General features: G+C 37.0%; 1 protein-coding gene across 2 annotated transcripts in view; it reads right to left on the bottom strand.

The window, feature by feature from the left end:
* Window positions 1–24141, bottom strand: part of INPP4B (inositol polyphosphate-4-phosphatase type II B) — a 339134-nt gene that overhangs the window by 95744 nt on the left and 219249 nt on the right. The window contains exons 11-15 of one of the 2 annotated variants that reach the window (XM_086746361.1): window positions 21475–21586; window positions 21041–21151; window positions 18903–18975; window positions 12601–12748; window positions 2090–2220 (exon numbers count right to left, since the gene is read on the bottom strand). In XM_086746361.1, coding sequence (XP_086602487.1) covers window positions 2090–2220; window positions 12601–12748; window positions 18903–18975; window positions 21041–21151; window positions 21475–21586 — 575 coding nt within the window. The remainder of the gene's footprint in view (window positions 1–2089; window positions 2221–12600; window positions 12749–18902; window positions 18976–21040; window positions 21152–21474; window positions 21587–24141) is intronic. The other variant, XM_086746363.1, reaches the window with a different exon arrangement.

The raw sequence follows: 24141 nt of genomic DNA on the forward strand, positions 1-24141 counted from the left end.
TATTTCTCATCTTCATTACAGTTATTCAGTTGCTTTGGTTTTCTGCTTTGTTTTGTTTTCAGAGAAATGTTCCTCCTCTTTTTTATATGTGCTGGTTCTGTCCTCCTCAATAATCTCAGGTTCCCTGGTCCACTGTAGTTCTTCCAAACCCCAGTTAAGACAGGTCATTTAACATCACCAACCCTTTTCTAACTCACTTGGCACAATACAGGCCTTGCAAAATCTATGCTCAATAGATTACACTAATTTTTTTTTAATCTCAAAAGGTCATTTCAATATTTTTCTGCAAAGTGATAATTAATTATATCGATTTCTTCATAATCTGTCTTTATTGCTTTGTATATGATACTTGATGGAATGCTTTCAAAATGAAATTAGAAAATCATTAAAAAAACCATATGTTAGTTAAAACACAGAAATGTAGGAAGTGTCACACTGGCTCAGACAGTAGCCTGACAAAATCAGAACTGGAATATTCTGATGATGGCAAACAATCATAAATACAAGAAACTACACTTTTGCATCCAAAAGGCAATTTTTAATACAACATTTAGTGTAAGAGATGAGCTTTTTTTCCCCCCACACACTTAAGCAGCTGATCAACTGCTCTCAGTTTCAGGTAGACTGGTTTTTGTTCATACACTAAACTAGGATTTCTCTTGTCTTTTGACTAAGAAAGCTATCCCAGAGCAATCTGCAGCAAGCAATGCCATGCTCAGTCCTGTATTAGAAGATGATGGACAAAAACCAAAGGTACAGTTTTAATGCCTCTTTTGGAAGGGAAATATTTGTGTCTCTCCTACTAAATGCAGCATATTCATTATAATAAAAGTAAAGGCACCCAGTTCTCTAAGAAAAAATTATTCTGCTATGAATTTTAGTTGTATTTTGAACTAAAACCCGATTGCCCCATTACTCAGTACATACAAAAAAGTTTTGTTTGATCTATGTAGAAAGCTAGAAATATTTTTAAAAATACTGCAAATTCTCTCTAAATATATATCAGGTATTTCAAAAGATGTTATCATTTATACCTCTCTTTTTTACAAATATTCATAACCATAATGTATCCCTTTTTCAGAAATATTCTAGGTTGCAAACTTACTTATGTATATATGTAACACAATGGCTGGTGTTTACCTCAGACAGGCACTGCTACACCTGTGCGCGCGCACACACACACAGCGGTGGGAGTAAGGCGGCAGTGGGAACATCTGATGGCGAGAATGTAGAGCGAAACAGCATGTGCAAGCAGTAATGGCAGCATGGTCACCAAAACGACATATTTGAGATGGGAACTGCGAGGACTTGAATGATTTGTGAACAATCAAAAGAAATTCAAAAGAAGAAATAATTTGTTCTGCAATCTTTTTTTTTTTGTTGTTCTTTTTATGAGTAAGAACAACTACAGGAGTAAAAGACCAGATGCCTTTTCTGCACATTTGTCACTGATGCTGTCTTATTCCACCGGCACGCAGATGGTACGCTACATGACAGTCGCTGACTACGAGACCCTGGCAAGTATTAACTGAACAAGCACCCAGTGCACATCAGAATCTAAGACCAATGTCTCCACACCAAAAAAAAGCAACGCAGTACATACTTATTTCTGGGCTGAGAACGGACTGTCCATTCCATATTAATTCTGTGCTTTTCTGGCACAAGGTGGGTAATAACAACTAGATGTTACTGTTATTCTGTAGAGTGTAAAATGTAACCTAACTTAGGTTTCAAGAAAAACTGACAAAACTACCTCTAAGGCTGGTTTCAATTGGTAGATGGTATTCAATAGTATCAGAGCAATATATTCAAGAGAATATGCAATTAAAACACACACATCCACTTCTCCATTTTTTTTTGGCTGCTGTGTAACCATGTACCATGTTAACTGTGAAAAACTGCTGGAATGCATGAAAAAAAAAATAGATGAGGAAATAGTGAGTACCTCAGAAATAAACAATTACAACTATTTCATTTTTATGCGGTTTATTTCTGCTGAACATGCCAGCATTCAATAACAATTAAGCTAGTTAATTCTTAACCGCTCCAGAAGAGGAGAGGCTACTTGCCCACAATCACAGATTCATACCTGTATGCTTCCCAAGCTCTGCAAGTGTATCCTGGTACATGCTCACCATCTGATCACAGTGAGCAATAACACTTTTGCGCATGTTGTCCCAGTGAGGAGCAAGTTCTCCCAAGTCTTTAAGTTCCTGATTCCTGCATCAAAATGCAAAAATAGAAGGCACTTATTAACTCATTAATCCATTTACATTCATCCAAATTAATCTAATTAATCCAAAACCAGTTTGTTAAAAAACATCAAAAGCACTTCCTAATTGAAATAAAATCTGTTTTCATGACGCTTGTAAAATCTGCTGATTTCAGCTCTGTTGTTCAGCTACACAATAAAGGATGTCAAATCAGTGAATAATACAGTAATTTGTGTTCAAAACTCATCTGGTACAGAAGCAATAGCCTGCAAACTGAAATATTATTTCTTCCCTGGAGATAAGAAGGCTTCCAGGCTCCAGAGAGCTGTGTTCACAGCAAGTAACTTTTTGTGAAGAAATACTAAACACCATTATAAGGAATACAAAGTTTGCTCTTTTTCCAATGCTTGCAGTATAGCTGTTTTGACACACTCTACTTATTGTACACTTTCATACACATCATATACACAGTTCTAGCAGCATTTCTACAAAAGTCTGTTAAACACACCAGTACTCACCACTTTTCTTTAGTATTCAAAACAAAACAAACAATACAAACAAACAAACAAAAAAAACCCAACCAAACCAAACCCCAAAAAACACACCAGTCCCCTAAAACTTAATCTTCAGCCGTACAGCTGTGTTCATCAGGTCAAAACAGCAGTGTTATGGTAATCAAAACATGACACTGAAAATCCAAAAGGAAATCCTTTTGCAAATTATCACTTTTCCTGTACACTCTTGAGAGCTGACCTGAGTGAAATAGAGATCACTTTAATTTCCTACACAAACAAGCACAGTTACAGTACACCAAGGTTTCTTTTTGTTTTCACCACTTGCAAAGCAAGTTCATCCTACATCTATCTCAGAGCTATGTGGAGGGGATCTGCTTTTAAAGAAACTGAAAATGAAATATCTCGAGACTTCAAACACTTGGAATTGTTCAGGAGAAAACGTGTGCAACACAACCAACTAGTTTTCCTTATTTTCTTCAAAGTATTAATCAGATTGTTTCACCGCAATTCTTGGAAGTCTCAAAAAAGACTTCTTAGAGGACGGCTCTTGCATATAGGAAAATTACTGAAGAAAAAAGGAAAAACAGAGGGAGAAAAACACCAATGAGACTGCAGCACAGGAACATAGAGCTACACTTACTGCAACAGTTCTGACCACTAGCCAAAAAGTCTTAAAATTATTTCTTAAACAGAAAAGCCCCAGACTGATGTTTTCCTTATCACTAACAGCTTTGCATTACAGTGAACAGTATTAGAATAAGCTATCTAGGCATCTAATTCTGCTCCTGGTTAATACGACAAGCAAAATCAGATTCCGCCGGAAGCAGAATTAAGGTATTTTGTTTATATGTGTCCTTGAAAGTGTCAAAATAGAAACAAAGATTACAATATATTAACTCCTTGGGAGTTTACTATTATTTATAATTCTACAATTCTATGAGAAAATCTCAGGGCTTCCTCCTAAGAAAAGTCTGTAAGATTTGGCAGGGTGTATGATTTTATTTATTTGCAGTGAAGATATTTTGACGCCTAATATTTATGCTGTCTTTTTTAAATGTTTTCGGAAAAATGTTTGGACCTGGCTGAGCTCCAAGATTTTACTGTTTTTGCTGTAGAGGAATATAGTATTTTGCAAAGAACTACTACACAGTGAGAGGTGGGCACATCAATACACCACATTCAGAGCCCTCTATCCCATGGAAATCCACTGTTGAGGCTCTGCTCTGCTGCCTCTATCTAAGCCCACTCCTGGAGCTGCTGGTCCCATGCTCAAGTCAAATAACAGCAGGAGTTAAAAACCCTTACCTCAGGCTAAAGCACTCAACCAAAAACCAACACGGGTTTAACTAGCTAAGTAGGAATTAACTCCATTGACATCAAGAGCAATGGGAAAGGAAACCTCAAATCCCACCATATTAACTTTAACATGTTTTCAAGGAATGTCAAATCCTGCTCTTACCATTGCCAACAAGGCTTGTATTTGTTTTATCTCAGAAACACATACATACCATTGAAGTCAAAACACAGCCACTAGGTATGTAATAAAAAGACACATCTTACCTGCAATGTTTTAATAAAGCAAGAGCAGTAATACAGTAGTCTAGAGCATATACGGTATGGAAACTTTCAATACCACCTTTTCTAAATTTATTTGCATTTTCAAATACAGTTAAATCAAAACCATGAAATAACAGAATTATATGGCATAGGCAGTATTCCTCCAAAAATAGCCTTCTTGCACATTTTATATCTTTTTTTTTTTCAAATGTAAATATATAAGACATAGGCTTTAGATACTATTTGTGTCTTGTGATTTCTTACCATTTGTCACTGCTGTTGTTGATGTGGTATAACTCTAAGTTACAGCTGAAAAAAGAATTATCTTTCCTGTATCTAAGCTCCATCAACAATATTCCATTGTAACAAGCTTTATCATTATTATCATGAAGGGCATCTCCCAAAAGTAAACAGATAGAGTGAAGAAATACAATATTTTTTAAACTTGGAAGTTCATAATTTGTACTAATACCCACAACAACAATCTTAAAAAAAATCTTTAATTTTAGTAATACTATATATTATTATTATTAATACTATACTACTATTATTATTATTAATACTATAATACTATTTATAATATATATGGTTCTACAGAGGGCAAACTGGTTACTGATTCACCTTTTCAATGCAGCCACAGAATTTTGAATAGCTTGTCAACAGAGCAGCAAGCTCAGATCAAACTCAATACTGTTAAAATAGAGCTATTTATCATCATCTTCTCCCACTCCAAATCCCCTCTCAAAGTCTTTTTGAGGTAATTGCACTCATCACCATGACAGATTCTGTGCTCAGCATCAATTTCAACCCTTCTTACAGAATCAAATCCAAGCTTTGCCTACATTTTGCTGTTCTGCTCCTCAAACTGCCTCCTGGATAGTGTTTTCTGTCAATGCACAATGGAATGTCCCGACCAGGAACGTGTCTTGACTTACATTATCTCCTGCCCTGATTACTTCAATATCTTCCTTGGTGGCTTTGACATAACCTTGCCCCATTTGTATCTAACCAGAATGTAGATGTATACAGTCTTTCCCCATTCCTCCTCCTCTACCTCAAACATTAGCTAAATCACTTATTTTTAAGCCTTTCTCAGGTACTTTCGTATCCATTCTTTCCTTTTGTAGAATAATTATGCTGGCTTTCACTGAGCACTTCCCATTATGGTTGGAAGCAGTTCCTCATTGAAAGAAAAAAAAAAAAAGAATCTACCTTTCTTAAATACTCTTTTCGGCCATCAGGGTAGAAAAATTCAATATTGGATCCTGATCTGCTGAAGGCACTATATGCTATGCTGATCATTAGTATAAACATTAATGATCATTGGTGCTAACACAACACAACTTTAAAGAAGTGAAAAATTCTAAGAATAAGTTATGAGACTCCTCAGGATCCCGCAAGCACTACTAGAAATGTTGTGAACCTTAATTTCAGGCTCCTACTTAAAAAAAACCAACAACTACTTTTACTCAGAATGACTTACTGATTTACACAGCTACAATCATGGGTACTTTGCCCTTCAGGGGACTTGAGCTTTACCCAGCCTTCACCTGCTGACAGAAAATACAGCCACGGCGCCAGCTGTTACACTGCTATGCAGGATGGTTTGGGAGGATCTGCGCTTGGACTGAAATATCTGTGCTTTTCTTTATCTACAGCTACATCAGGGCAACCAGAGATCTGTAAATTGTACATGATTGGATAAATTTGAGATTACTAGCAATTAAATACTGTTGCCATTAGACTCAAAGTAAAATTACATGCAACTTCTTTTGTTTCAAGAATATCTTCAGTGAAGCCCATTATCAAACAATGGTTGAGCACCTAAGGCTCAGATTAATATTCTGCTTTTTGATTTACCACCTCATGCTTTTATTTATTTTTTTTTTAATTTTTAAGAATACCTTAAGTGTACAATGATAGTAAACTACTAAAAGTACCTGGAAGAGGAAGAAATTATTTCCTGTATTATTTGTGTTGATCATTCCTACTTAAACAGTCTCTGCTTTGTGCCGTGCACTCTAATGACCATAGTGACAGAAAAAGTCTCTTTCTCTTCACTTTGGTTATGAGGATATAGGAACAGCTCAGAAGTCTAAAGGAAACATATTCAATGCTGAAAACACAAAATACTGAATTCTGTAAGGAGTACTTTGAATGAGTGGCATGCATCATGTTCAAGAATTATTTGAAGGAAGTTCTAATGCTGAAATCGTGTCCCAACAAACTTGTTTTTGCAGAACTACCACTAGCTTCAACAGTCCAGACACCATTGCGCAAAGCACAGTGAAACCTGTGGTCAGTGACAATAAAATCAAAATACAGCAAAAAACAGCAGGAAGATATCAAGATGAGCAAGATCAGTCAGAAGGGGGCATTCCCCTCAAAGAACTTTTTTTTTTTATCTGATGAGTCTATCTCAGAAAAGGGAGCAGCAGGAATAGCCATTTGCATCATTAAGGACACAGCACAAATCTTTACAAACTGAGAGATGAAGTTGAAAAGATCAGTCTACTTACATAAAGAGAAAATTAAGAGGACATATGATAAAAGCACATAAGCCACAAATGCTGTATGAAGACAAAGTAGTAACTTTTTATTCATTCAGTTTTAAAAATTCAGTGATGCAATTCCCAGTGAAGCAAACATGACAAATTTAAACCTGAAAAAAGGAAGCGCTTTTTGCCTCCACCAAGCAAAATCAGCTCCTAAAATTCACTTTCTGCTTCTGATGTTTTGTGAAAGCTTAGCAGGATTCAAAACAAGATGAGACATTTCTGCAGATTGTATTTACGAATATTTTATAATATTATAAAGGCAACAAAGTTCTGAATATTTATCAAAGCAGGAGCTTTGGAGTAAATATAAACCATAAGCTTTGGGGCATGACTTAATCACTCATAAGTACAGGAAGCTTCTAATCTTCTTCCTAAGGAAAGGAGCACAGGAATTATTATTCCTAACAAATTTTACTTTAAAGCACACATGTTTATGGATAACCATGTTATCTTTTTTTTTTTGTAGCATAGAAGCAAATAAAACGACTCTCACTTTTCTTTACCACAAGTTATGGTCCCGTGGTATAAGGCAATAACCTACCAAAACAATGTAACATTCTCTCCAGAAATAAAAGAATCATAGCCTTTTTACTATATTGTTCCTAGAACAGACAAATAATTACCAAGGAAGATTTAATTCCTTCTGGGGAAGCTATCACAAAAATGAATAAAATGTTATTTTTTCTTCTTTCCTAATAGTTTTCATTTAGAGCCTCTTGAAAACAGTTGCAATTTTTCTCTTCTTACAGAATTTCCCAAGAGTATTCTACGTTCTAGTAAGCCTGACCTGGCACATAACTAAAAACTAAAATGTAGATTGTGCCTACCTTTTGCATGCCTTAAACATTTGCTTAAAAAAAAAAAAAAAAAAAAAAAAAAAAAAAAAAAAAAAAAAAAAAAACCCAACCAAGCAAAAACAAACAAACCAATCAACTCCAAAAAAAACCAAGCCACCAAACACATTAAAAATATTTTAAAACCTATTTCTTCTATGTATATCTGGAGAATAGACTGAGATATGCAAAGACTTGAGACTATTTTATACTGTTCCCGAAAGCTGAAGCTTTTAAGTTCCTTTTGCATTTCTATCCACCACCACCCTCTTTTTATGTTCCAAAAGTGTAGATAATACATAAGCTAAATTAAGCCCATTTCTTCCTTCCTGCCCTAAAACTGTTTCCCTTCCTTGGATATTTTATTACCTGGGTTTTTCTCTGACAGGCTCAAGATCCTCAAACAGGATATCATTCGAGGTTAATTCCATTTAATAGCATCTTGCATCACATGATTGCAAAGAGTCTCAAATTCAATAATACTCAGAACAGCATTTGTGAAATTTACACTTTAATCCTAAATTATATTTTATTAACTAGCAATGGTGTATAGAATTGCTGTAGGTGTTTTTTTTTGTTTGGTTGTTTTTTAAATTTTACTGTTTCATCAGGAAACACTGGTATCAGCTTAAAACAATGTTGCTTCGGCTCTATGACATAAGCAAAATCATTTTACTCTCGTAGTTTATAACTTTATTTCTTTCAGCTAGGAATCATATGTGTGGCAAGATTAATCGCATTATTAATTGCATGATTACTCAAACATTTTAAGTCTTGTGCGTTTCTGTTTTTTTTCCTCCAATTTATTAATCAGAATGCCTCAGTTAAAATAATCAGGGAGTATCTTTGACACAAGCAAGAGAATAAAACTGTACAAAGCTTTTTAATCACCTTAATGCCTCTAATTCATGTTCTCTGCACCCCCACTGATGTGAACTGACAAAATTATACCCAACTTAGTGCTATTAGAACCACAGGTAAGTACCGGTAAGTGCAAAATTTCTAGTTAACAGCATAGAAATTCAAATACCTTTTGTGATGACAGAATTTGAGTGTGTTAAAATAATTGTAATTTTGAGAAAAAGACTATTTTTTGCTTTGGTTTTGTATTGACCTTCACTATAACGTAGGAGGCTCTAATAAGACCTACAAGTTATATCATTTGCTCAGTAGGGCCTTCTTTAAGATTGGGTCATGCTGTGCATAAATATCTGGAAATTTTAGCAGTCAGTCTCTGAGAAGCGCTGGTGATTGGTACAGAGTGGTTTTTGCAGAAAACAACAAAAAAAAGGATAGTTGGAATGTAAGTTAACACTTTATAGCTTTCAGCACTGATTAATAATTGGCAATGTTATGCAGAGATAACTATGACAAAACAAACCAGACAATGTTACTCCATTCCAATGCACTACAACTTTAAACACTCAAAGCCAAAGTAAAGCGGAGCAAATCTGACTTCACTAAATCTGAAATGAAAACTCCTCGACTTTCAGAGGTCATCTTTTCCAAAATTAGTTATGAACAGTGAAATGAAGAGGACAGAGAATTATGTAGTATTCATACATTACAATATATTTTATCCTTTATTTATAAATTAATGGCTCAAGTGCTGAAAAAAATTACTTCTGTGAACATTTGTGTTAGGTAGTTACTTGAAGTAAGGTTTTTAGTTACTTGAAGTAAGGTTTTAAAAGTCTTTAAGTGGATAGCATATTAACAGTGCCCATCTAAATACGGTCGGTTCAAACAGCTTCAAAAGTCATGGCAAGTTGACTCAGAATAACTTTTTTTATGCTATTACCTCTATCAATAAAATGTTTCTGCAGTGCAATTGCTCAGAAATAAGTCATGTAGAAAACAACATGCAAAGGCCCAGAAAAATCAATGCCTAGCCCCAACACATGGCATTTCTGCCTGAGTCTCCATTTCTCTATACAAGTTGTGTATTAAAAGGTAGTAGAAAAACCACAAATCTTTCAGACAGTCTGAACTTTGTCCTCACTCTGTAACACTACAAGAAAGAAATCAGAGAACAGACAAACAGCATAGATTTACACAAGAAAAGGCGACTGGAGTTGGGACAGGACAGCCATTCCTGATGCAGGAGGAAAGCTTGAGCATGCTTTGTACTCTGGAGAGAGGGTTCAAGGAAAGTTCAGCAATGTATCCTTGAATTTTTTTATGGCTTGTGACCACAAATGCTATAGGCCAAATTCAGCCATAAGTAGGTGGAATTTCCTTTCAGCTAGAGATGAGTTTGGTTTCAAGGGACTCAAAAGAGCTTTACTGGCAAATCTCAGACACATGTACTGCAGCTTCTACTCCAGTCTCCCAATTCTCTTGCTGTGCTGACCTAGGGCAACACAAGTTACATCTACAACTGCAAGCTTAGATTACATGTGTCAACCAACTTTCTGAACAATTATGATAAACTACTACTACTTTTTTATAATCATCAAGTTCGAAGAACTACTTGGCTAATATTGCATGATAGATGCAAAATATCTGGACAAGATTGGTATAAAGGAATAGTAAAAACAAGAGAAAGGACTCACTGGAAAACCTCAAGGAGGAAATAGATATAATTTCTTAATAAAAACTAGCAAAGCAGACTCTATGATCCTTATTAGAACAATAAAAAAGACCGAATATCTCCTATTAAAACTTCTTCCAGGGAGGTTTGAGGGTTATAATCTTTAATGCATGCATATATTTAAAAAACATTACTTCATGCTGAAAAACCAAGCTAAACATCCTTAGAGGTTACATATTTCAGAGTATCATGTCAGTAAATGAAATAATGAACATTAGTTTTGTCAAGAGATAAATAATCGTAAGAGCTATGAGAAAAGGGAATTTAAATTACAATTTAAAATAAATACTGAATGAGATTAATACTTCACTTGGACATTTTTTATAGGTGAATGCTTCAGACCTGACTATATTGAAGCCGCAACAGGAATAAAATGAAACAGGCTGAGGATGATAAGAAGTGGCCTCTGAGACAAAAATACTTATTCTTTTATGCTACCTGCAGAAAAAAGACGCAGAGAAGAATAATTCTGAAGAGAATAGCCTCAAGATAATACAGTGCAAGTTTCGTATGCGTTCAAGAACTAACATAACAATATCCTCCTAACATCGTTTTCCTAGTTTACAAATATAAGGAGTCCACAAGAGCACACATCTTGCAATTATTTCAAAAAGCAAAACCCATACAAAGCTGAAGCTCCAACCTACATGCTTATACGATGATAGGTGACACAGATGTCCCTATTCCCATCATCTGCTACTACTCTACCATGAGTCGTTGCTCCTCTTGCTTGCTCTTACCTCCTCCCTCAGATTGATACAATCACTTTCTCTCTCTCTCTCACACCCACACTTTCTACTAGACTTGAACAGCTAACGAGATTGGCAGTCAGGAAAATCAGAATTACTTGCCTCAATCTTTGAGCAACTTTTACTTCTTTCTTCCTCAAAGCTTTTCTTTATTTTTGTGAGTACTGAATAATCATTAAAAAAAACCCCACAGTGATTCTTTACCATGACTTCATCCAAGGAGGTGAATGCTATAATACGAAATAATAGCAAGCTCTATTACTTCCATTACGCCTTTGGAGAGAATAATGCAGTAGTAGTAAAAAATGGTTAAAGTAATCCTCTAACATTTAAAAGGCATTTACCCATGGGGTAAATGAAAATCTGGGAAGTGGATGAACTGTGCAAGTCAGCATAATTCTTATTGCTTACCTTACACATTAGTATTCTCAAACAAGATCAGGCCATAAATGCCTAAACACAGCATTAAATAAATAAAATAAACTATTATAACAACTCACATGTTTTTTATAACCCATCATCACCATACGTAAGTATGTATCAGTCCACTGACTTTATTAAAAGCAAGATTCTGGTCTCCCACATGCTGTTCTATTGGCGTAAAAAGATCATAGAGAAGCAGCAGATGGGGTGAATAATAAAATAAAAAAAAGCTCCTATTGCAGGACAAACAACCACAGGCAACCCCCTCTGATGGAGTGAGTTGCCTTAAAGTGCACAGGATGGCTCTGGGATGCAGCACTAGCTGACTGTTACTTTTACGCACGAAACCAAATGCCCACCTCTGTGTGAGCACTTCCATGGGGAAAGAGGCAATATCTTCCGCACCATCCATTATCATTGCAAAAAGAAGGTATGCTTTCAGGGAATATTGCTTTTTTCTGCAGTCGTATCAGCACAACTTACAAGTATTCAAGGACAGGCTGCCATTTCAGTCGCTGCAGTAGGAATTTGGACATACAAAGGATTTTGGGACACTTGTGCTCCCTATCCTCTTTTTTTCCCAGCCCATACATACTGTAATGATCCTCAGTTGTCTCTCCTGGTTAACAAGACCAAACATGAACAAAGGTTTCAAACTTACCCTACTTTGGTATCCTTTTCTTATGCCAACTAATTTACATTAGTTAGAAGAATGTGATTTATACTCTCATTGCTCCTTTATTACCATGTCATTTTCCATTGCATGCATAATGTCTGCCTGCGATATTTGTATTGCCCAGACACAAAGCCAAACACACTACAATGTAGTTGACATCCTTGTCATGTGTTTTTTTCTTTATAAAATGTTAATTTTTTCTGAATATTTATGTTGTTAACCAAATGTTGATGCTTACACATTTAAAATCATGACCACACTCTAGCACAGTTCACTGCTCAGAACTTATGGAGTCAATGGAGTCCTAAAAATTCTGAGCAATTAATTCCATTTTTCAGTTACAGCTGTAAATTCTTAGCAGCCAAAAAGATAACTATATTTTGCCTAGTTCATACTACAAATTAATAATTTTATCTCATCAATTACATTATTCCTTCTCAGAAAAATAAAATATAGTATTTGCTGTTGCTACTTCTTCCTTACCTTCTCATATCCTCCTTTATGTGCAGATTGATCAGTTCTTTAGGAACATGGAAAGAGAGGGTGGTCTCAGCCATCTGTTCCCGGATCCGCATCCACTTGTTGTCAGAAGTAGGGAATCTATATAACTTGCAGATCGGATTTTTTAACACTGCAGAGAGGAAAAATTATATCATTGCTTTACTGTGGTTATATGACTCTTTGAAAATTTATTACAACAATTTCATCCAAAAATAATACATTATTTCCCCCCTTGCTTCCAGAATTAATTTTAAAACCATTAACATTCTATTTAAAACACTAAATTTTTATTTAATTTATTATAGCAGCATGTGGAGGACAAAGTATTACTAGTACAGTAGATAAATCACATTTTACCTGCACAGTAGGTATCCTGTGAATTTAGCATTTCAGTGTAGTGAGGACATAAATTATGCTCTCTATTCTTACACTTAAGATACGATTAGGAAAAACGGAATGCACAAATAAACAATGAACTCGCATACAGTCATGCCATCACCATCTGCTAGAATCACTCACATTACTAATAAATTGCATGGGACAACTGAAAAATGCCTCAGAGTTTAGCTATATCTGATGCATCTTCTCCATGATGTGCACACACAGAAATCATTAACACAAATAGATGGTGTGCTTCAACATGAAAGGAAACTTGATCATTGACATGGTCAAGAGACTGCTACTACATAGAAATAAACATAACAATCCTGTGAATGCTCCACACGCTGTTCTCAGATCACTATTGTAACGTGACACAGGAAATTCACATTACTTGAGTCTTGGAAGGTTATGCTTAAAATCCACCATGGCTTTTCTGTCTTAAAGCTCTCATATGTTGGCTATGTTTCCACTCAGATCTTATAATAAAGGTTCTATTCTCTCCTTTCTTTCCTTTCCTTTTTTTTTTTTTTTCCCCCTACCTACTCTTAACTAACTTTCCAGAAAAACCAAATGGGGAAAAAGCTGAGAAAGAAAAGTTTTGTTTGACTACAGTGATAAGCTTACTTGGAGACAAATGATTGTCATTTAACACACACATCCACTGCTTCCTAACTCAGAATGACTTTGGACAGCCATCCAAATCCTCCAACAGTACCTTTCTATCAGCCTTCTGGAAAAAGCTGCCTCAGAGCAGGCTCCCATTGATCTGCCACTGAATGGTCTATAACTCAAAGGAATGCATTTCCCATGTGCCCTGCAAAGAAACTGTTGCTGTCAAAACGACACCTACTAATAGAAATTTCAGCTTCACAACTCGCTGCCACCATTATTGCCTAGGTAGGCTGATTTATAGAGAATGAAAAACACAGAGCAAGCTACCGAAGATACAGAAACTGTCTTGTCTGTCTAATCAAATTGTTTTTTAACAGAAGTCCTTTAGGAAAGGCCTAAAACAAGACCGCAGATTCAAATATATCTGTAATAAAACAGTTGTTGGCCTCTCATAAGAAAAGGAATGTTGTAAATAATTATGTTTAAGTAACTGCAGATGTATTGTACTCTCATCTCTCTACTGAGATCTCTTTAATCATTAGACTTCGATGAGAAACTGGAAGCCTTTTTAGAATAATTTTGCCTTTATTTATTAGTGATTTTATCTACAAAAACTAAATTCTGACTTGCTGTTATGAAATAAGCCTAACAGATGCTTGATAGCTATGGCATATGAATAACAGCAATTTTTGTTTACTACTAGCACCCAAAATATCTCAATGTTCAACCATCTTTACATACATTTTACAGTTTGAGAATCCTTGCCACAAAGACTTAACTGTTGTCCACTACTAAAAAAAAGCATCTCCAAGTCCTATTCTAGCCCAGTTTCTGGGCTTTGTTATATTACTTGATTAAAAATATGCTGTAATGCTTTCCTATTTTCCACATCCTCTGCTGAGATTCTCCTAATTAACAAAATCAGTTTTGCCAATAATATTAGCAGCCTCTGTCAATCCACAAAGTAGATACATGGCACTGACCATCTTCCATTAACAAGACAGGGAAGGACAATCTTCAGAAGTCAGGGGAGCTCAAGAAACTTGCTAAATCAGCTCTGCCCTTAAACAGAAACCTCTCAAACCAGACTATAGATTTAGGTGTTAGGTTGTTTTTTTGTTTTTTTTTTTTAATAGTGTCATCTGTTCACTAGGAAGAAGGTTGATGATGACAGCCCAGACACAAGCAACTTTTCTCTATTTTACCTTTTTATATCTACTTCCTAAGAAGATATCAAAGGATGTTTTTCCAAGAATAGTCCTTAAAATTGCACTCAGAATCTATTGCATTCAAAAAGTCACATTTGTCTGGGAGAACCTAATGCACATAGATTCACAATCTCTTTCCTCCCATCTGCCGCCTATCACCATCACTGAGGAAAATCAAAACCAAACAAAAAAAATCCAACACGACTGCAGAATGACAGCAAAGGAGACTAGGAATCCCTTTAAAAATGTGGATCCAAAGTTGTGACTTATCATTGTTAGAATTACTAAACTACTCTTCAGGTACTGCCTCCAAGTAAATTTTCAGATGAGGATAATCTCAAGTGTCTTGCAAGTTTTAGCTTTTTCAACTCACAAAAAAGCCCAGGAATTTTGTTTTCACATAGAATCCAAATAATTCCCATTTGCAGTACAGCTAAGGCTTGAGTTTGTCCGTAAGAGCTGCACAATATGTTTTTCTTATAAACAGAACTACTGAAGTCATGTGATTCCATAAAAATCTCAGATCTATTTTCCTTTCCAGTTACAATAATAATTGCTTCCTAATTACAACAAGTTGTCTAAAATAGAAATCCAGACGGTAAGTAAAACCACCCAAACAGTAAGAATGGCAAGACTAAATTTGTCTTTTAATAAAAGTAGTCATTAAAATGAATTAAAGTTTCATAAAGGTAATCCTTCCTGTATTTATACAGTGATCATGAAAGCTACTGGGAAAAAGAAAAAAACAAACCCAAACTAGATGAACTGCAGTGTTTAAAAAGACAAAAAGCTATTTTAAAAGTCCTTCTCATAGTGTGAAACCTAAAATCCAATACCATATATTTAACCATCCATATTTTTGGACATTCTCATTTTTAAATTTAAAGACCACTGTGCTTTTTATTCCATGCAATATCCTTCACACTGCTTTCCCTGTAAGTAAAATAAAACATTAATAAAAGACTGAATACTCTGGTTTCATTTTTGTTCCCTATGGAACGCAGAAGAAAGCATACCACTGCCATATACTAATTTACTAACAATGTTTCTATTTATATCTTCCTTTGTAGCATAGGTGTATTATGTAAATCGTCTCAAGAAGAATAATTTCAACTTTCTTGATTTTTGCTTAATTTCAATTACTTTTATTATCTTTTTTTTTATTGTGAAGTGCAATATGTTTACATGCAAACAATTGGCAAACTCTCTACTGTTATAAATAAATAACTCAATTTTGAGACATATAAATTGAATCTCTTGGGGTATAAATGTAACAGTGATACGCCTCTGTGAAATATGATTCTCATTCCCACTCACTCAGTAAGTGCCTCATAACTCACTTGAGGGCTGCGAGTTCTTTATATTAAGATTTAAATTTGAGAAGAATGCCAATGTGCATCTATGCCTACAGGCATAAAGATTCACACAGGGGTATTTTTTCAGTTTTATAGTTTTGAAGGCCTGGTAAACAACATGAGACAGAAAGAACCAGAAATCTTTACAAGAGTATACACATGTACTAAATACAAAGATACATGGAAGATATACTGTACTATAGATAGTTCTGTATGTACACAGCAGGGAAAGTAGCGCAGGCAATGCTGATGTTATCAGGTTGCCTGGAATATACTTCTACCACATTGCTGATATGGTTCCTTTCCCTTCAGTCCTTGTTTTTGATTATCTCTGATTTTGCCACATTGAAACATGTCTGGCTTAAACTGACTATTTTTTTGAAATTTTCAGTTAAGACAGTCCAGATGCACAGAATAAGGCCAGAAATCCACAACAGAAAGTTCTGTGCTTCATAAACTTGAATTCTGACAGCAAATCTTTTACAGACATGTGCATTTTACCATACCCATGGCAATCCGCCCAGATCTGACAGCAACATAAGCCTTGGAAAAGAAATCTCAGTATGTAAAAAGCCAAAACTTGAACTTAACACCTCATACGTGCACCAAGGGTCTATCTTTATTGACAATTCTTCCATTTTTCCCAACTTCTCATACCAACAAAACCATGCACGTGTCATTCGTACACAGTGGATAATACATTTTTGTGCAGAGACATTGTGTGGTACAATACACTTAAGGGCAGCACTGGTATGCATATGAGAAAGTCAGTCTCCAGGCAACACAGAGAGCTTTGATCCACATGAAGCCCAGCCACGGAGGCACGCTGGGGAAGAAGTCTGACTGGCTGGGCAAAGAGGCTGAGGGCATAAAAGGAGAGTTAAAATTTTCTAAGAAAAGAAATTGGGAATTCAATAAAAAGAGTGGGGCTGACGAAACCTGGAACTGGTGCCAGGTGTCAGCAGGAAAGTGAAGGCAATGCTGGGGTGAGAAGAGGAAGTCAACTACAGGAAACAGACTGAAGAATAAGTACTTCTTAGAACAAATTTCCTGTGACTGAAAACTCTTTCCAATATCCTGCGTGCTGTCTTTTCTTGCATGTGCATCTGCAGCTCTGCTCTTTCTCCTCAACTCTTTCAAAAACAAAATGACAAAAAAAACCCATGATATGTTTGACTTTATAAATCCTAGCGATGTTGGGTGGGCTGGGGTTTTGGTTTTATGTTGTGTATTTGTATATGAGAGCAATAAACATAAAAATGTTAAGCGCTCTCGATATACTGTAGTATATACTCTCTCGGTATACTGTGCAAATATTCCCGACAAAGTTATCTAGACTTTATTATTCATAAAACTGACATCTACCTTGAAAGCTCCAACAGTTTCAATAAAAAAAAAAAAAAAAACATTCCCCAAACTACAGCACTCCTCCATCCAAAAAAACTCAACAAAAAACCCCAATCAATCCCATCCAACGGAGGCAGAAAATTGAAAAAAAAATCAGTTGTGAATCAGTAACATTTTCTCTGAGCAGAAATGTCATTTTTTTAAGACCCACTTATCTGGATGACATACAGAATCAGAATCAAAGAATGGCTGCACCGAGTTAAACCAAGTCGTTCTACTGCCTCTGTATCTTGTCTCTGAGAAGAGCCATAAATAGATACCTAGAGATGCAAGATACTCTCACTGCCTCCAGCTATTTTCTGTTCAGGAATTTCTGCCGTCAGATGTAGTTCCTGTGCATTTAGTAATTCTCAATGACTATCTTTTCCACAAACATATCTAGTCTCACATTGAACTGGTGAAAAGAAATGGTAGTGCTGAAGAAGAATTTTTCCCCGCTTCTGATCTAGTCTCAACAAACCTAAAAAAAATTTGCAGCATTCATACATACATAGAAAATCTATTTTTTGAGGCTTCTAGTGCTTCCTTCAGACTGCAAAGTTAGTCTAATAAGTCTGCACTATCAGTGAAACCATATTACAAAGTTTCAGTAAAGGTTTTAAAAGGTTTTAAAACTTCAGTAATTTCTCCTCAACTGTATGCAGCAAAGACACAGAATTCTTGACAGCGCTGTGGTTTCAGATGACCCATATAACTTATTTGTGACATTGTAACTGCAGAGTAATAGAGATTCATAAACTCGGGCTAATAAAACTTTTATGGTGCAGTGCATCAGCATGTAATATTTCTCAGTATAATGAAAGAGAAATAGATCTAGTTCAACACCGTACACTCAAGCCCAGAGCTGACCCAGAATTGTGAGCACCTTGCCAACAGCTTCCTTCATTTTAGGACATATAGCTCCCAGACCAAACTGAAATTGCCACTTCAACAGCTATGAGAGAGATTAATTCTCCAGGGCACTCAGTTACACATAATGCATAATTACTTTAACAGAATGTCATGCAAAGACATGACAAAAACTTATGAGGTTAATTCCACGCCCACTGAAGTCACTGACAGTCTTGAAAATCATTGAACAGTAAAGATGTAGGAGAGGGAGATTTTAGCAGTGTTTCAGAAAGCATAATTGACATACATTTCTGGAAATTTTCCTCATGTTCCTCAGTAAAAATGATACTGTCAAATATGTATAAAACATTAGAATATTAAGCTTAAAAATCTGTGCATCATTTTAAGAGCCTTTTCAGATCTTTATGCTTTCTTCAAGATCTAATACAATGTTGCAACAGTCCTCTTCTACAGATGTTTGAATACTTACCTGCATTTAATGAAGGCAAGTTGTCTTTACCACTTATGCCTTCAGTGGCTGTACATTCACGAACCAATGCACACTACAAAAGAAATGCAACCACAAATGTAGCACATTCAGGTGTTAATAAGGAAATATATAGCAGTTTATAAATGGCAGACTGAAAAACATCACTTTTAATATAACTTCCCAACCCTTAATAACAATCTGCATTTTTCTCTATATTTCTGTTCCAATATACTGTAACAAACTCAGAATTATAGCAGAGAAAAATGGCAAAATATAATCAACTATTCCATAATAAAACAGAAAGGTGTACTACTAATACAACGGCCAAGGTTAAAATAATTTTTGACAAGTTCTGTGCTTTCAGAGAGGCTTCTGTTGACAAGGCAGTTTTCACATACACTGTGTCAGAAAACACTTCATGAATTTTTAAACAAGGGAAAAATAGAAACGACAAAAAGTCTTTAAAATGTGCTCATGGTTTGTGATTAAAGTCACTTTTATACAAGTAAATTGGAAGATTTCTTCGATAAGATTAATTTATAAAATAAAAGCATAAAAAGCTTATGGAAAAATCAACTGGTGTAAACCTATGATAAATGTACTAGGAAGTGTATTTTTAATGCTCCTCCTTCCACCAGTCAGAAAAAGAATCAGACAGCCTCTAAAGGTGATAGGGAGCTCTGTTCACAGGGCTTCCCCAGTTTCTACATGTTCTGTTGCAGAGCTTCAAGCAAAGAGCAACACATGGTGTACTCTCTATGAGCTGGTATCTCAGATTGACTTTAACTATCACCTTACTCTTCCATGAGGAATTCCCTGCACATAGTTTATCTAATGAGTTAGCAAACCTAATTCAGAACTTACTTCTTTTAAGAAATAATAACTCTACATTCTCACAATTGCATCCTCACTAGGAACATATAAACTAAGACTCCATGATGCAACTAATCCATAAAAACTAAAGACTCCTTTAAAGACCACAGAAAATACAGCTGTCACAAGGCTGGTCTTTCTTGACAAGTATCAGTATCGCCTAGAAAGATGCTATTAAAGTCTTCTGGCTTCCCCAAGTTAGACATAGCTCATTAATTACACCTTAAATAATTGTGAGAAGTCTCATTCCACATTTTCTAATGGAAGAAAAGTAAAACGAAAGAGAAAGTTGAAAAAACAGTTCATGTTGCATTTCTCATGGAAGCTTTATAGTACAAAACCAGAAAGATTTCGCAGCGCTTGCTGGCTTCTTTGGAACTGGTCCCACTGGTCCATTGTTTTAAAAAGGTGTTGAAGTCCTTTGAGAACAATGGCAAAAAAAAAAAAAAGTGTAAAATCTATCCTCAGAGTCTGGCCCAAAAGCAGACTGCTTTGGCTGAGCAGAAAAGACATCCAGAACAATTCCCTTTTCCGCAAAAAAAAAAAAAAACAAACAAAAACATTCTTATATGTTAATTCAAAGCAAAAAAAAAAAAACAAAAAACAAAACAAAACAAAAAACAAAAAAAACCACCCCACAGTACTTAATTTTACATTCCCTGTAGCATTATCTGATTTTTTTTTTTTCCAGGAAGAACAGAATACACCATAGTGTACATGAGCACACCATAGTATTAGGGCTGCAAAAATTCTGTCAGTGAGAATGAAGCTGCATAGGCAGAGGAGGAGGCAACTGTGTACAGGTATGTCAGTTGCCATCAGTCAGGGACCCAGTTAGAGAGACCTTTTTATTAATTGCAAATCACTCAAATTCTGATATCCTTGTTCTGAGCAGCCATTTCTGAATCTCTCCCAAGCCCAGACCTCTTGTCATCACAGAGACAGCCCAGTCTCATCCCCCCTTCTTTGGTTTTCCATTTCTTTGAAATCCACTTCCCCCATATCATCTCCAGCTCCAGCCTCCACCACTTTTGCCTGCAACAACCTGCCTATGTAACAGCATTTTTACTCTTTCCAAGTCCTTCTGTCCTTCCCTCTTGCCCCACACCATGCGTACTCCAACTCATACACCCTCTGCTCAACACTGCGCCCTACGCTAGCACTCCAAAGGCACCACTGCTGTGCCATCCCTCCTGTTGACTTTTCCCACCACTGCGTGCTCCCGTGAAATGCAGCTGAACCTGCCCCTTTGGAAGGGGATTCACCTCTTCTTCGGCTTGCCTGTTTGTCATTCTTTCCAGGTTTTCAGTATTGTGGGCACAGGTTGCACATAAAAATCCACGTGAACAGGACTTCAAGGGCAGAAAACAGAGGAACTGTCCAAGGGAAAAAGAAGTCATATTTATGGTGTCTCTATGGACAGTTTTTTTTGATAGGGATTGATTAAATATGGTCAGTTGAGGTCAAAATCAGCTCTTTTTTTTTTCTGAAGAAGAAGAGGGACTAGGAAACTGAGGATAGAGTATTACTCCATAGATATTTGTGAAAAACTATTTTCAGTTTACGGAGATTAAGTGCACATAGTACTTTATTCCAGAAATTTTTGATTAAGTGCTTAACCCAATTTGGAATTAGTAATTTAGGCATTTGGTATAGGTGATCATTCTCATTAACTTTGTGGAATGAACTGAGCTTCTACCTTTTGATCCTGGGCATCTGTTGTGATGTGGTCCGTTTCTCCATCCTCTAGCTCTCCCATCTTCACAAGATTGACTTCAATGGTACCAACTGTCTTTCCACCATCAGAAGTCCTGGAAAAAAAACCATTACTTTGGGTCACCCGCAGCCTCGCATTTCTTTAGTCCATACATTATCAGGAAACATTTATTCCTATCTCCATTCTGTATAGCTGCAGTCACTCGTATTGAACTTGTTATTTACAATCATAAAGCAAACATTAACAATAAGGCATATTGTATATTCTCCAAAATCTTTATAATAATGAAAGTTTTCATCATTAAACTAAGGATAGGCAAGAATCCCATAAATGGTGGAAGTATCCATAAATGTTGCCAAGCTTTCATTCTAGGCATTATTCTGTCTGTGGACCGTCAGAGACAGGGCTGTAACTTATTGCACCTATACTTCACTTACGACCTGCAATCTCATTGCACAGTACACTGCTCTGTCTCCTAACACAATCTGTGAAAAAGGACATGCTCAGTATATTAATAAACCTCCTACTAAACCAAATAATAAAATTAATTCGAATATAACTTTTTTGTAGTCCTTCCACAGAGTAATTATTCAGAATCAGTCTGTCATAGTTCAGCCCTGATCGGGACCAAACTACGCAGTCTCTCTCTCACTCCCCCCACCCTCCGAGAGAATAGGGGGAGATGATATAAGGAAAAACAGCTCGAGGTTTGAGATAAGGATGGGGAGAAATCCTTAAAGTTACCATTCCGGGCAAAACAGACTCGACTTTGGGAAAAATACTCATTTATTTCTAAAACTAGCAGGAGAATGAGACAGGGAACAAGATAGCCTCCCCCCACCCCTCCCTCTTTCCGGGCTTAACATTATCTCTACTACCTTCCCCTCCCGAGCGGCACAGGGGGGAAAAGGGAATGGGAGTCACGGTCAGTTCATCACGCGATGTTTTACGCCGCTACTTCATTGTCAGGGGAAGAACTCCTCACATTCCTCCCCTGCTCCAGCGTGAGGTCCCTCCCACAGGCCACAGTCCTTCGTGAAACTGCTCTGGCGTGGGTCATCTCTTCCACGGGGTGCAGTCCCTCTAGAACAGCTGTCCCAGAGGGCCCTCCACGGGCCACAGCCTCCTTCAGGCCTCCACCTGCTCCAGCGTGGGGTCCTCCACGGGCTGCAGGTGGATCTGTGCTCCTCCGTGGACCTCCATGGGCTGCAGGGGACAGCAGCACAACCTGCTCCACCATGGTCTTCACCACTGGCTGCAGGGGAATCTTGGCCAGGAGCCACATTACTCCTCCCCCTCCTTCTTCACTGACCTTGGCGTCTGCAGCCGTTCCTCACAACAGGCTGGCAGACGCCTCTCAGGATCCTTTTTACATCTTATTCACTTCTCATCTCCTCTCCACTTCTTGCAGCCAGGCCCAGCCAAGTCGGGCCCAGTCGGCTGCCCAGCGGAAGGCCAGAGGGTGAGGCCTGCAAGGCCCCAAGGCTTGTGCCTCCCCCTCTCTGCCCCCGCTCAGCTCCTTCACATCATATCTTTTTTTTTTTTTTCCTGTTATCCCCTTCTTAAATACGTTATCACAGAGGCGTTATCAAGGAACATTCTGCTACCAATTGGCTCGGCCTTGGCCAGCAGCGGGTCCGCCCTAGGCCCGGCCGAGTCCACTGAACAAAAGGGAGCGACTTCTAGCAGCTTCCTACAGAAGCTGCCACCTTAGGCCCCCCCTCACTAACAAAACCAGAACACAGTTCCATTTCTTTAACTATATAGAAGAAGATAATAAAGTTCCAGGTGAATTCCTTTATCATCTTCACAAACAGTTTACTTCCAATTAAGCAAAACCAAATAGCAATTCAGATTTACATCTCCAAAAAAAGAGTACTGCTCACCAACTTTTGGAAGAAAGAAGAGTTTAAACTCTAAAAAGATACTGAATGATTTTTCAGCTTCCACTGGTACCAAAACACCAAGGTTAATGGCACAATCTATCTCCCCTGGCTTACTCTGAACAGCTGGATTTTTTAAAGGAAGGAAAGAAAGGTAACAAATCATTTAATAATAATGAGGAAAGTATAACAACAGCCACCAAGCAAAAATTGGCAAAAGGAAATGACGAGAAGTAGTTTAGCAAAATTGCAAAACCACAGAGAGGAAGAAGAATAAAAACAAATGGGTTTGGGACAACACTGTGTATAATCTCAGAAATGAAGATGAAAAGTAATGAAGTAGGACAAAGGAACACATAGGACAGGGACTAGAGGGCTGGTAATAAAAGAGAAAAAACAACTTTCAGAAATAGTAATATTAGAAAAAAGTCTTTCTATTAAAAACTGTCACATTCCTCGGGCAATCACTGCTGCAGAAAAAGATCAAAACCCTCTTCAACCCAGACACTCTTCCAGAACTTAAAAAAAATAGCCCTCACATCATATTAGTAAAGGAAGGAAAAAATCCCCCAAACACCCTTCTCCTCATTTCACCAACCAGGAGAAAGACGGCAGTCTGAGCGCTGGCCCGCCTGCACGCACTGTGCGGTACTACGTGGACGTATCGCCTCAGGCCCAGCTGGCCAGCACGGCCAATTCCCGCTGGCTCTTGGGCGCTGCGAGCCCCTGAGCAGCACTGCGTCGACACGCGTGGTCTCCCACTCTC

Source organism: Chlamydotis macqueenii, chromosome 4 (genome assembly GCF_036417535.1).
Source record: "Chlamydotis macqueenii isolate bChlMac1 chromosome 4, bChlMac1.mat, whole genome shotgun sequence".
Taxonomy (NCBI): Eukaryota; Metazoa; Chordata; class Aves; order Otidiformes; family Otididae; genus Chlamydotis; species Chlamydotis macqueenii.